Source organism: Jaculus jaculus, chromosome 3 (assembly GCF_020740685.1).
Source record: "Jaculus jaculus isolate mJacJac1 chromosome 3, mJacJac1.mat.Y.cur, whole genome shotgun sequence".
Lineage (NCBI taxonomy): Eukaryota > Metazoa > Chordata > Mammalia > Rodentia > Dipodidae > Jaculus > Jaculus jaculus.
The window spans coordinates 134183992-134197106 of record NC_059104.1 but is presented as its reverse complement, the minus strand read 5'-3'; the positions used below and the strand labels follow the sequence as shown (position 1 = coordinate 134197106).

The 13115-nt window shown below is 42.5% G+C and overlaps 1 protein-coding gene across 1 annotated transcript in view; it reads right to left on the bottom strand.

Annotated features, from left to right (window-relative positions):
• Pcsk6 (proprotein convertase subtilisin/kexin type 6) overlaps nucleotides 1–13115 on the bottom strand; it is a 205664-nt gene that overhangs the window by 131220 nt on the left and 61329 nt on the right. The window contains exons 3-6 of the mRNA XM_045146095.1: nucleotides 12327–12437; nucleotides 11705–11848; nucleotides 11166–11242; nucleotides 8443–8531 (exon numbers count right to left, since the gene is read on the bottom strand). Coding sequence (XP_045002030.1) covers nucleotides 8443–8531; nucleotides 11166–11242; nucleotides 11705–11848; nucleotides 12327–12437 — 421 coding nt within the window. The remainder of the gene's footprint in view (nucleotides 1–8442; nucleotides 8532–11165; nucleotides 11243–11704; nucleotides 11849–12326; nucleotides 12438–13115) is intronic.

The window sequence follows — 13115 nt, the reverse complement described above, 5'->3', positions numbered from 1 at the left end:
ATGTATCTCCCTCTTTCTCTCTCTGTCTGTCGCTCTCAAATAAATAAAAACAAACAAAATTTAAAAAAAAAAAAAGAAAGAAAGAAACAAAAAAACCTAGTTCTCTGAGAAAAAAAAAAACACTATTGGAAAGAGCATTTTTTCATTGATCCAAGAAAAGGAGAGAGATCATAAAAAAGATTAGGGACAACTATAACTATATAAACAAAAGATATACCTTCAAATTATGAGAATAATATCAAGGTTATAACATACTTGAGAGAATGATTTCCCAGGAAAATCTAATTACCTAAATTCCTGAAGGAGAAATATGAAGTTTGAAAAGACCTAGTGCCTTTCAGAGTTACCACAACTAGTCAGATTGATTGATCAGATCTACCAACATTCCGCAAAGTAGGCTGTGTCCATGATAAATGAACTGCTTCTGAGCAGGGATAAGAAAGTTTCCTAACTCATTCCACAAAACCAGCATAATTCTGACACCTAAATAGAAATGGTAATCCAATCTATATTATAAGCAGATACAAAACCATACATAAAACATGAATAACTGAATGTAGCAGTGTATTAAAAGAACTATACTTATGATCAAACTGAATTTATTTCAAGAACAAAAGACATTTCAATGTTATGAACTCTATTAATATAATTTGTTTTATTGAACAGATTAAATGGTGAGAGAGAAAAATGATTATTTCAATAGATGTCTTAAAAGAGCATTTAATAAAATTCAATATCCATTCCTGATCATACCTTCTGGAAATCTAAGACTATAATAAAATTTTCTTAATTTGATAAAGGCCAACTATAGGAACTATATGATGATATCTACAAATATTATAAAAATCATTCTCTTGTTTGGATTAAATAAGACAATAGAACCTATTAGTGACCACTACTGGGTAATTATCAAAAGTCTCTATATGTGGAAATAAGGTGTGAAAAAGAAATGACTTATTAGTATTGAAGTCTTAATACCACCATTATACTTATAGATAGCTACTATTTCTATTTAGAAAAGCCAAAGAATCAAATGAAAACAATAGTGCCAGGCTAGAGAGATGGCTCATTTGTTAAGGGCACTTGTTTGCAAAGCTTGACAGCCTGGATTCCATCCCTCAGTACCCACGTAAAGCCAGATGCACAAAGTGGCACATGTATCTGGAGTTCATTTGCATTGGCACTAAGGCCCTGGTGCTCCCATTCTCATTCTCTCTCTCTGTGTTTGCAAACAAATAAATAAAAATTGAAACAAAGAAAAGAAAAACAATAGCACCAATAGCATTCAACAAAGTGGCAGGAAACAAAAATCACGATATAAAAATAAGTGGCTTCCTATATATATTTCAACTATGACCAATTATAAATATATATTTTTAAATGCCAACCTAGGTAGAAAGCTGAAGTGTGCAAAATCAATATGGAAAAAGTGACAAAGCTTTTTAAAATGATGAAAAAGAAGACCTAAATAAATAGAAACATACCATGTTCCTGGGTGGGAAGACTCAATATTGTAAGGATGTCAATGCTCCCCCAATTAATCTATAATTTCCATGCAATCCCAATAAAAATCCCAACAGGATTTTTCATGGAACTTGACAAGAAGATTCTCAAGTTCATCTGAAAGAGAAAATGTGCAAGAATAGCCAGGAAAGTTTGGAAAAAGAATCACAAGAGAAAACTTGTCCTATCAATTAGCAAAACACAAATTAGGGAAAAAAAACTCCCCTAAATTATAATAGGTAAAATGATGCATTGTCAGAAAGAAACAGACTAATGAAACATAAGGGAGGATCCAGCTCACACAGGGAACCCAAGATGGGATAAGGACAGTGTGAATTATCTGAATATTAATTTTTGAGGGAATAAAAGCAGATTTTTCCATCACATAAATTCCATATGGAATAAGAAGGTAAAACTAAAAGATCGACTCATAAGGGCTTTTTATTTTTATTTTTTATTTTTTTACAAACTACTGTTCTAGAACTGAGTTTTCTGAGGAAGTACAAGAGTCCATTAATTAGTGTGGGCTTTTCTTAAGCTAAGTCCTAAGACCCAGAGCCATACAGGAAAATAAACAATAAACATTTAAACAGGTTTGTTCTGAAATATTACACATAGAAAAAAAAAACACAAATCATCCATGCGTAACTCAGGAGCTTAATAAAAAATTAAAATGCTCTAAAGAAAATACATATATGATAATATGTATGTATCTACATGGGTTTCTGAAAGTCTATCACCTCTCCAGAAAGTAGGTGGTGCACCTAATGACAACCCAACTAGGGAGGGCTGGAAGCTTGCAGAGTTTGTTTCATAAGAGATAATTTGGATAGTTCCGTCCCTTTTTTTTATTTAATTGTTTGTGTATGATAAAACTTACAGCAAACACACAATTTTACAAAGAAATTTAGTAAAATTCACTCCATTTGTACAAATGGGTAGTTAAATTTCTAGAAGCCCATCTGTGGTGATTTTAAACTATGCCTACAGATTCCTTGACACTTTTCTATTCAAAAGATGGAAACAAGTTTCTCACCCTTGGGCGATCTATCCCAGGGATACATTTCTAATGAACAAAGTATGGCTGGATAGATGGGGTGTGACTATGGTTTTGACTAGTCATTAGGGACATGGCTGCTTCCTTTCTGTTTTCCCTCTTGATCATCGGCAGTGAGGGAAGCTAATTCCCATACTATGGAGACACTCAGACTACCCTATGGAAAGAGCCACATGGTAAGCAAACCTGTCTTAGGAGTGGATCCCCCAGTGAAGCATTCAGATTATAGTCACAGCTAACAGCTCGACTCCACCTTGAGAAGTGACACTGAGCCTGAACCACTTAGCTAAGCACTCTCTGTGCTAGACAAACATTTGCTCTTTTAAGGAGTTATATTTTGGAATGACTTGCCATATAGCAATGGATAACTAATCTACTTGGTAAAAAAAAAAAAAAAATTGCAAGTTTTAGTTTCAACAAGGATAGGGTAGCTCATAACAGACTAACTCTTCAAAAGCTAATAATTATGAACTCTAGATATATATATACTTAAGGTTATTAGAAAGTTACTATAAGAGGGCAGAGAAAGGGAAGTATTTAATTCTTCAAAGAAAGGAATTATGTCAGGGTATGCCTAAGCTTAATTTTTTTCCTATGCAGGAACTCCCTATTTCTTTGAGGTAGAGAGGCTAGGAGTCAATCAGAGCATGGATTTTGAGACTGTGGAAGCAATTAGAAATTGAAAGGAGAAATCTCAGAAAGGAAATAGCTATAGGGGAAGACATGTAAACCTCGATCATTGACTGATACCTGAACTACATGCATTCTGTGAATGCTCTAAAGGAAAAGACAAGAAAAACCTAGGAGGAAAACAACAGCTAAAAGCCTCAATGAGATGAGCAAGTATTCTAGCCACTACTCACTAAAGATTTCAGATGTCTATCAAAGTACCAAAAGAGTAAAGGTATAGAAATAACATGTGCCTAGTCTTAGGAATTTCCCCTAAGACTAGGGCCTTTAAAACATGAAAAATTAATCTGCCAAAATTTCAATTTCAATGACAGCTAGCACAAAACTCCATAGTATTCAGAAAAGGTCAACAGAATCCAGAGTCTCTATGTAGAATAACAATATCTACCACACAGAAAAAAAAATTAGTAAGTGACCCATTGTAAAGAGTAAAATCAGTAATTAGAACATACTCACAAATGACCTACATATTGGAATTAATACAAAAGACTTTACAGTGATTCTTACTAATGTGGCAAAGAATCCAAGATGCAATATCAAGAATGAAGAAAACCTCAGGAAAGATTTGGAGATGGTAAAGAAGACCAAACTATAAACCAAAGGTCAGAAAAGATATACCGAAATTTCTTTAATTTCATGGAATTAAGAACAGACCAGACACAATAAAAGAAAGAATAAGTGCACCCACCCACAGACATCATAATACTAACATGAATCATCTAAATAGCACACAGGAAAAATAATGACTTTTGGATGTGAACAGAGCCTCAGTGGCTGTGAAGTACTCAAACAGCTAGAATTGACGCCCCCAAAGGAGAAGAATAAAACTGGAATTTAAATATATTTGAAGAAACATTGACATTCTTTCTAAATCTGACAAAGAAAGAAGGAAAAAAAAGAAAGAACCTAAAAAGCATCACAGCAAACCCCAAGCTGGAATAATAGGAATAAAATTACACAAACTGGCACTAGAGTTGTAGGGAAAACATCATTAAGCCACTAAGGGAAGAAATAACATAACAAACAGGGAAGAGAAAGAAGGATGACTTCTGACTCACCATCAGAAACAACAGATGACAGGAGACAATGGAATGGCATCTTTAAAATATGGAAAGAAAGGCATGTTAAGCTAGAGTTTTGTTCAGATTAGAGAAATTTTCATCAACATACCTAAACTTCAAAAAATACTGAAAGAAATTCTCCTAAGTATGGTGCACATAGGAGGCTGAAGAAGGAGGATGGTCACAAGTTTGGGCTCCTGGGCTCCATACAGAGTTACATGACAGCCTGGGCTACAGCATCCAACCCTGTCTCAAAAAGAAATTCTTTAGGCTAAAGTAAAACAATAATACAAAGCTAGTGAAAGCAGGGAACAGCAAGAAATGTGACAGAGACAGGGAAGTATTTTCCTTCCCATAAGTATTTTAAAGTCAACTTGAGTATTTGAAAGATTAGTGATAGCTCAGTGAAGTGACACACACCCGAATGCTGTTGAGTTTAAGGCCAGCATGGACACATAAAGACTAAAGGCAAGCCAAGGCTACATAGTGAGATTTGGTCTTCATTTTATTTTTAATTTATTTTAAATTAACAAATATTTTGGGGGGGCTAGAGAGATGTTTTAATAGTTAAGACGCTTGCCTGTGAAGCCTAAGGACTCATACTGAACTCTCCAGGTCCCATGTAAGCCACACACACACAAGGTGACACAAGTTGCCAAGTTGCACATGAGCACAAGGTTTCATATGTGCACAAAATGGTGCATGTGTCTGGAGTTTGATTGTAGTGGCTGGAGGCCCTGGCACTCAAATTCTCTCTCTCTCTCTCTAATAAAAAATAATAATACTTTTATTTATTCATTACACACACACACACACACACACACACACACACACACACACACACACACACATATATGTATGAGGCTGACAGAGAGAGAGAGAATGGGTATGCCAGGGCCTCTTGCCACTGAAACAAACTCCAGGTGTATGCACCACTTTGTGTATCTGCCTTTATTACGGGCATTGGGGAACTGAGCCTGGGCTGTCAGTCTTTGCAAGCAAGGGCCTTTAACTGCTGATCTACCTCTCTAGCACTATTTTTAATTTTTTTTTTTAAGAATAATATAATACACTATGGACTTAAAATACAGAAGTAAAATATGTAAAACCACTAGTGTGAGAGTGTGAATTGAAATAATCTATTTTAGATTCTTATATTATACAAGCAATAGTATGCAATTAATTGTGGATACACTGGGGAAAGTTAGGATTCATGCTAGATTCTCTTGAGCAATGACTGAAAAATAGAAAAGACATGAAACCCTATGGTTAGCTCAGAAGCACTACAGAGAAATTGCCTGGTATGTATAGGATACTCAGAGAGGGTGGCCATGCTATGTCAGGAGAGGTCAAAATTGCCTTGTTCAGGGGTCAGCTTCAGGAAGGTAGGTGGGAAGCAGGTGTGGCTGTTTATGTGGAGATTGAAGGTATGCATATCCGCTTGGAATAAACTGGCTAACAGATCCCTTGAATCAAGAACTATCTCTTAAGCCAGGCATGGTGGCACATGCCTTTAATGCCAGCACTTGCGAGGCAGAGGTAGGAGGATCGTAGGAGTTCGAGGACACCCTGAGAATACAGTGAATTCCAGGTCAGACTGGACTATAGTGAAACCCTACCTTGAACAACCAAAAAAAAAAAAGAAGAACTATCTCTTGCCATACCTACATTCCTGCACTCTCAGTACACCTCTTGTCTTCTGTCCCTATGTAACATGGTCTGCCCCCAGCTCCAATTTACAGACTCCATTCTTCCCTTAGTTCTTCCTCTATCTGTCGCCAATCCGCCCCCCAGATCAAGTTCAAGCCATGCCTCTTGCTTTTCTCCTTCCTCTGCACCTGCAACTCCTGGCCTCTGTCTGCTTCCTACTTCAGCACATGCCCAGTACTGTACTAAAGGTATGCTGAGCTCCTGGAGACTCCCAACTGCGTCTGGCATCTTCTCACTCTGTCCCCCACCTCCATGGCTAGCCCAGCATTATATATGTGGTATATGTGCTTAAAGATGTTCAGTGCAATCATTTAAAAATCTTTCCGTCCCCAGCCATATGGGGGGAGATATACTCCCTCCAGCTTCTGTGGGCCCACAGTTTTGCAATCAGTGCAGAGCGATCTGATGACATCACCTGCATTTGTTGTGCACCTTCTCTGGGCAGCTCTTTCTGGACATTACTTTCACTAATTTCTCCTCACAATGTCACCTACCTGCAGACCCCAACTCCTTTCATCCAGTGCTCCCTAACTGCCTTTTCCAGATAAGTCCTCTAGGAATCTGAAGATTCTGACTGGCGGGTCTGTGATGGGGCAAGGAGTCTGCATCTCTAACCGATCTCAGTTGTTTTCAGTCAAGTGAGGGCCTTTGAGGAGAAAGGCTCTAACCGCCCTAATGCCGGGGTCCTCCTGCTCACCTGCTCAAATCAAGCCAAGTCATTTTGATTCCATGAGAAACTGAGCAGGAAGAAAAGCGAAACTCAGACTTGGACCTCAGGCAACATTTGCTATGATATTTGACTTTGTTGGCATAACAAACTTGGGAGAAAACCACTGCACTACCATGCCTAGACTCGGATAAAGATACACAGGCAGGCAGTGGAGTGGTGGGAATGAACTTGTACGTGAAACCCAATCTCAACCACTTCAAGGATTTAAGAAAAAAGTAGGCAGAGTATTAATTTAGTAAAAGCTTAGAAGTCACTTATCAGAGCTCAGTGGGGCCTGGGAAATGGCTCAGTGGTTAATCTGATCCTACGACCCATGTGAAAAGCTAGGCATGATCACACTTCTTGTAACCCAAGTGCTGACAGGACCACTGACCAAAAATGACAACTCCAGGTTCTTCTAGCGACTATGTCTCAAGAAAATATTGCAGAAGAGAGATAGAGGAAGACACCTAACATTTTCCTGTGACCTCCACATGCATGTGCACAGGGTGCATTCATACGCACACATTAATGTGGCACAAACCACAAACAAAATAATTTTTCAATAACAACATCTTATTTTATTTATTTATGAGAGAGAAAAAGAGTGGCCACTGCAAACAAACACCAGACACATGCACCACCTTGTGCATTTGGCTTACGTGGGAACTGGGGAATCAAATCTGGGTTCTTAGGTTTCACAGGCAAATGCTTTAACCAATAAGCCATCTCTCCAGTCCATGAAATAATTAAAAAAAAAAAAACCCTCAAGAAATTCCTCAAGCAATAAGTGATCCAAGAAAACTCTGGTGCAACTTCCTCACCTTGTACTCCTCGTAGGTGAGCTGAGGGGCTGCAACCCTCCAAGAAGACACGGCTGCAGCCATGTGAGTGAACAAGAGTTCTTTCAACAAAGAGACAGGTAGACCCCCTGCTCCCTAAGCAGTCCCCCAGGCTGCCTGGCGCCCTCTCTTCTGCCCTACCTACTCAGTGATGGGTACATGGTGAGCACTTAGAATACTGATGACTTAGTTGTCATACTGCCAGGCTCCAGTGGGACACAGGAGGACACTGGCCCCTTTGCTCCAAAGCCTCATGCTAACAAGGGCGGCTTGACTTACCAGTGAGAAAGTCAGTGCAGTCAAGGTAGGGTACGGGACAACCAGCTTCCCCAGGAACAAGATGAAGGTAGGGGATGACTGGTGGGGGTACTTTACCAAGCACTGCAGATGGGAAGTTGTGAAATTGAGCCAGCAGTGATGAGGAGAGAGGAGGTGGGAAAGTCTGCAAGTCCCCAGTGCCTGAGGAACACTGACTTGAGCAAGCTAGAGTGGCAGCCATGGCCTCAGGGCAAGACAAGCATGTCTGAGACATGACAGGGAGCTGAGAAGACTGGGGCCAGGACAGCACCCAGGTAGCCCGTCTGAAGGACCCACGTGATTGTGATCAGGGGCGGAGGGGAGGTGGGTCAGCTGTCCGGAAGGCAGAGCCATGGGAAAGCAAGAGGGTCCCATGACATGGGGCCTTTGATGAGTCCTTAGGCAAACAGTGAGAATTCTCATCTTGAGATCCCCAGTACTGGGCTGGCTGCCTGGGCACACTGCAGCTGGCATTGCTGCTTCCAGCTCAGGGCTCTCCCATGGCCAGGGACAAGGGACATGAGACTTCTGGGTGCTGGCCCCTCCACTCCCAGCCGTGTCCTCCGACCTTACCTCCTATCTTTGCATTATATGCTATGCCCACGATGCAGTAAGAGTTGTTGGCTGAAGCGGCAACTTCTCCGGCACAACGAGTGCCATGTCTGCAGCAAAGAAAAAGAAAAAAGTGAGGCCCTGACCCAGCAATGGTTAATGAACTTGTGCATTGCTCAGTTCCCCTGCAGCTAAGGTCAGCTGTTCCTACACCCAGGGTGCCAGTGCAGCCCCTCTGCCAGTGAGACATCTAGCTCGGCTTTATCCAGCCCTCCCAGCCGCATGCATATGGCAAGCCCTTGCTCCCAGGTTGTCCTGGGATGCTTCCCCTGGTCCCCAGCTGCTCCCAGTGCCTTATGGCTTTGTGCTTCCCAGACCTTGTCACTGCTCTGCTGCTCTGTTCACAGGTCTGCCTCGGCTCTATGCTTCCTGTAACTAACAAACAACACAGGGTTCGGCACATGAAGATGTGGTGACATCAATCAATGCCTGCCTGTTGGTGGGATGGAAGGAAAAACAAATGGCGGGCTGGAGAGATGGCTTAGCAGTTAAGCGCTTGCTTGTGAAGCCTAAGGACCTTGGTTCGAGGCTCGATATCCCAAGACCCACGTTAGCCAGATGCACAAGGGGGCGCATGTGTCTGGAGTTCGTTTGCAATGGCTGGAGGCCCTGGCATGCCCATTCTCTCTATATCTGCCTCTTTCTCTCTCTTTCTGTCATTCTCAAATAAATAAATAAAAGTAACAACAAAAATTAAAAAACAAACAAACAAAAAAACAGCACTTATGTTTTGTCCTGTGTCCCTACAGCATGTCCATGCCCAGCCTGGACAGGCCTCTATCAATCCTATGATCATTTAACAGGAGCCAAGGAAGAAACGGTGAAGAAATTACCAGAAAACAGATTGCTTTCCTTCATAATGACCCCATCCTCCAATGTGCCAGTTGGCTCAGTTCTTCTAGAGGCCAAAACAGGGCGACTCGTAACAGTACATCTTTACTAAGAGTCTACGGGGGATTAGAATCATTGATTCACATTTAGAGTAGCCTTTATAAATGGCCCTGGGTCTACATTCTAGCCCTTTGGAAGGGAGTCATCCGTCATGCTCAGATGCACACAGCCCCAGGGCTGGGGACACTCTCAGGTCACATAGCTGGATGGCTCACGCTGGGATTCAGTGCCACCCTTCAAGGGTCACTGGATGGGACATGGATCATGCCTCCCTGCCCCCTGATGTGTGACCAGGAAGCAGGCCCTTTGCCCCAGGCAGCCTCACTGCTGGGCAGAAGGGCACCTTGGGATGTGAGGCAGGGAAAGTAGCTCTGAAGCCTGGAGCTCAGCAGTCGGGTGTGTGGCACAGCCTGTGAGCTACCCTGCACAGCACTGAGTGGAACGGAACCAACTGCATACCAAGACACCTCACTAGAGTTTGGACGTTGAACGTCTTCCAAAAGGTCATGTGTAAAAGGCTTGGTCCCAAGGGTAGCACTCTTAGTAGGTGGCCCTTTAATGGGGAGCCTTATTGGAAAGCCTTTACGTAGCTGACAGCATGCCCTGGAAGGGTGCTGTGGGACCCTGGGTGCCATTTCCCCTTTCTCTTCTGGCTTCCAGGCTAATGAGGTAAGCTTATTCTATTCCACTGTGTGCTACCACCGTGAGGGGATTCTTTACCACAGGCTCAAAGCAAGAGGTAATTGACAGTGGGCTGAAACCTCCAGTGCTGTGAGCCAAATAAATCTTATGTTCTCCTCCCTCCCTTCCTTCCCCCGTATTTCAGAGATGGAGTCTTGCTGTGTGCTCCAGGTTGCCTTCTAGCTGCTGGGCTCAAGTGATCATCCTGTGTCCATCCTGGGGAGCTAGGACCACAGGTAGGTACCACTGCATCTGGCTCCATCTTTTCTCTTTCTAAGTTGGTCATCTCCCGTATTTGGTTACAGTGACCAGAGGCTGACTCACACACCATGTTGGGATTATATTAACAAACAAGTATCTTGTCAATAGTATGAGAGGAAGAAAGATTTTTGGAACTTTCCTCTAAAGAGCCTGGGGCATTAGAAAAAAGTCAAGCAGGAACCCAAAACAACTCTAGGAGCAGCCCTAAGGTCTGCCATTTACTATGCACAGGACACATGACTTTGTCACGGTCATCATAGAGATGATGAATTATATAGTTTACACAACTCCCATGGTGGATGTTCTTAATTTGTCACCTCACTTATCCCTCCCAACAATCCTTGAGCTGGTGACGTCACCTCCATGGAAAAGCATCTATGACAAAGATAAGGAGTCTCAGCGAGGTCCTTCAATGTGCACAAATGTCACACAACCAGTGGGTAGTAGAATTGGGATGTGAACTGATTATCTGTCCAACATCTCAGGCCCTTCTGCCTTGCTCATAAGATCAAGGACAGCCACAAAAGCTCGGGCGTGTAAGCTGTGTACACAGACTAACTACTATAATGTCTTAATATAGCTGGTCATAGAGACCACAAGACAAAGGCGATTCTTTGAAAATATTCTCACAAGACTGACAGAGGTAGCACCTGATAGGTAGAAGCTAATGTCATAGAAGCAGCCTGTGCCCGAAGGGGTCTGCCTGGGTGACCAGCCCTAGACAAGCCCCCAGTAGCACTGGAGAAGCATCCAGGGCCCATCACCTCTCCAGGGCCCCTTGTGTGGAACCTCAGTAGCAATTCTTCAAGATGAGGAAGAAAAGTAAGGGAGGAAGAGACATGGTGACGTACTTATTTTCATTACTGGCATCGTATCGTGGAGACGGGTCATAATCATTCCCATTGACATCATAGCTTGCGTAGGAATCCTAGGAATTAAATCTTGGTGAGTGAGGATAGGTGGTAGCGTTGACAGCCCTGCTTAAACTATCTTTATGACAATCTTGAAAATAAATAAAATTTCATACAGAGTTTCCCTGTGACTACTTTTTATCAGGATAAATGTACATAACAAATAACTATCATCTTAACCATATTTAAGTGTACAAGTCAGTTCACTTATATTTTTGTGCAATCGTCACCAGCATCCATCTCTGGGGCTTTTGTCATCTTGCCAAACTGAAAGTCTGTACCTATTAGACAGTAATGCCCTATCCCTCAAGCCCAATTAACCACTATGCTGCTAGGAAGCCGAGTGTCTGCATCCTCAGCCTTCCCCAACATGTTTTCCATTATTCCCTAGTATAATGCCTATGGGGACAGGAAAGGCAGTTTGTATGTTTTTGATGACTAATGTGGTTTGATATCTTTGCATGTCACTTCTGACTTACATAGTTTGGGGCCAGATCTGGGTGATTCCTCTCTATGCCGTCGTCGAGAATGGTGACCACCACGTTTTTTCCAGTGTAGCCCCGCTTCCATGCTGCCTGGACGTTCATGTCTGACCGACAGCGACTGTTCTTGTCGGCACAATGCTGTAAGCACATAAGCCGTGACGGCAGGGACACTGACACACCTCACACCAAGCGAGCACAGGGCCCATCACAGAGGCAAGCAAGCACGGGGACACAGTGGCCACCACTTAGACAGCCGAATCCCTGTTCTGGAAGAGTGTGGAGGCCCCCCTGGCTTTCCCCACAGCTGGCAATGAATCTGTCATCTTCCTAGGCCACATCTCCTGCCAGGGGCTCCTTCTAGGGACAGGCCCTCCACTCAGTTCATGCTGTAGCCCACATCAAATCATTCCCCTCCAAACACAGCCCTCCCTGAACTGCCAGACAATCTCAGAAAAAAGAATCACAAACATTCATCCTTTGAAGAAGAGGGTCTATACTCAAGATGAAGTGTATCTGTCTGGAGTTGTCCTGAGTGTTCTTTGGGGAAAAAATAACCCATCTCAGAGACATAGCATGCAAATGTTCCAGGGCTGAGAGAGGCCTCCACTCCACTCACCATGTACCACATGTTGGACCAAATGGGATCGTTGAAATAAAGGGCCTGAGGGTCGCTTCGCACCTGTCTCTTCACCCTGCGTTTTACTTCTTGTTGTTGAAGCCATTTCACCTACCAGGAAGAAATGGAGTCACTGTTATTTTGAAATTACTCTGCTGGCTCTGGGGAAATGGCTCAGTGATTAAGGGCACCTGCTTCGCAACTCTAGCACCAATATAGAGCCGGGAGGATCCCGCGGAGCTCGGGGGCTAGCTAAACTGGACTGCCCAGTGGCAAAAAGCAAGAGAGGAACTGAGGAGATGGCCCAGCATTTGTTAAAGACTCTTATTTTCAAACCCTACCAGTCCAGGTTCAATTTACTAGTCACCCACATAAAGCAAGAGAACCATGGCACACCCACCTACAAGCAAATACATAAATAAAAATTAAAACAAAACAAAATAATCACAGAGATCCTGCCTGCCTCAAAGGAGGTAGGAGAGGACCAGCAGTCAATAGTCCTCTGACCTCCACACATGTGCCCTACCATGTACACGCCCAGATGCACACATATATAAACACACACACACACAAACACAGACACATGCGCAGATTATAAAAAGGTTATGTCCTGGCTTTATGTAGCCTCTCTGAAGGTGCTATAGGCTTTCTTTTCCTGGCTCCTAGTGGATGATTTGAATAGTATGCACCAAAAGGACATTTTTATTTCAATGATCACATGTGAAAACTGACAGATTATTTGTTATATGTGTGTATGGGGGATAACACCACACAGATTTTGAAGTTTTT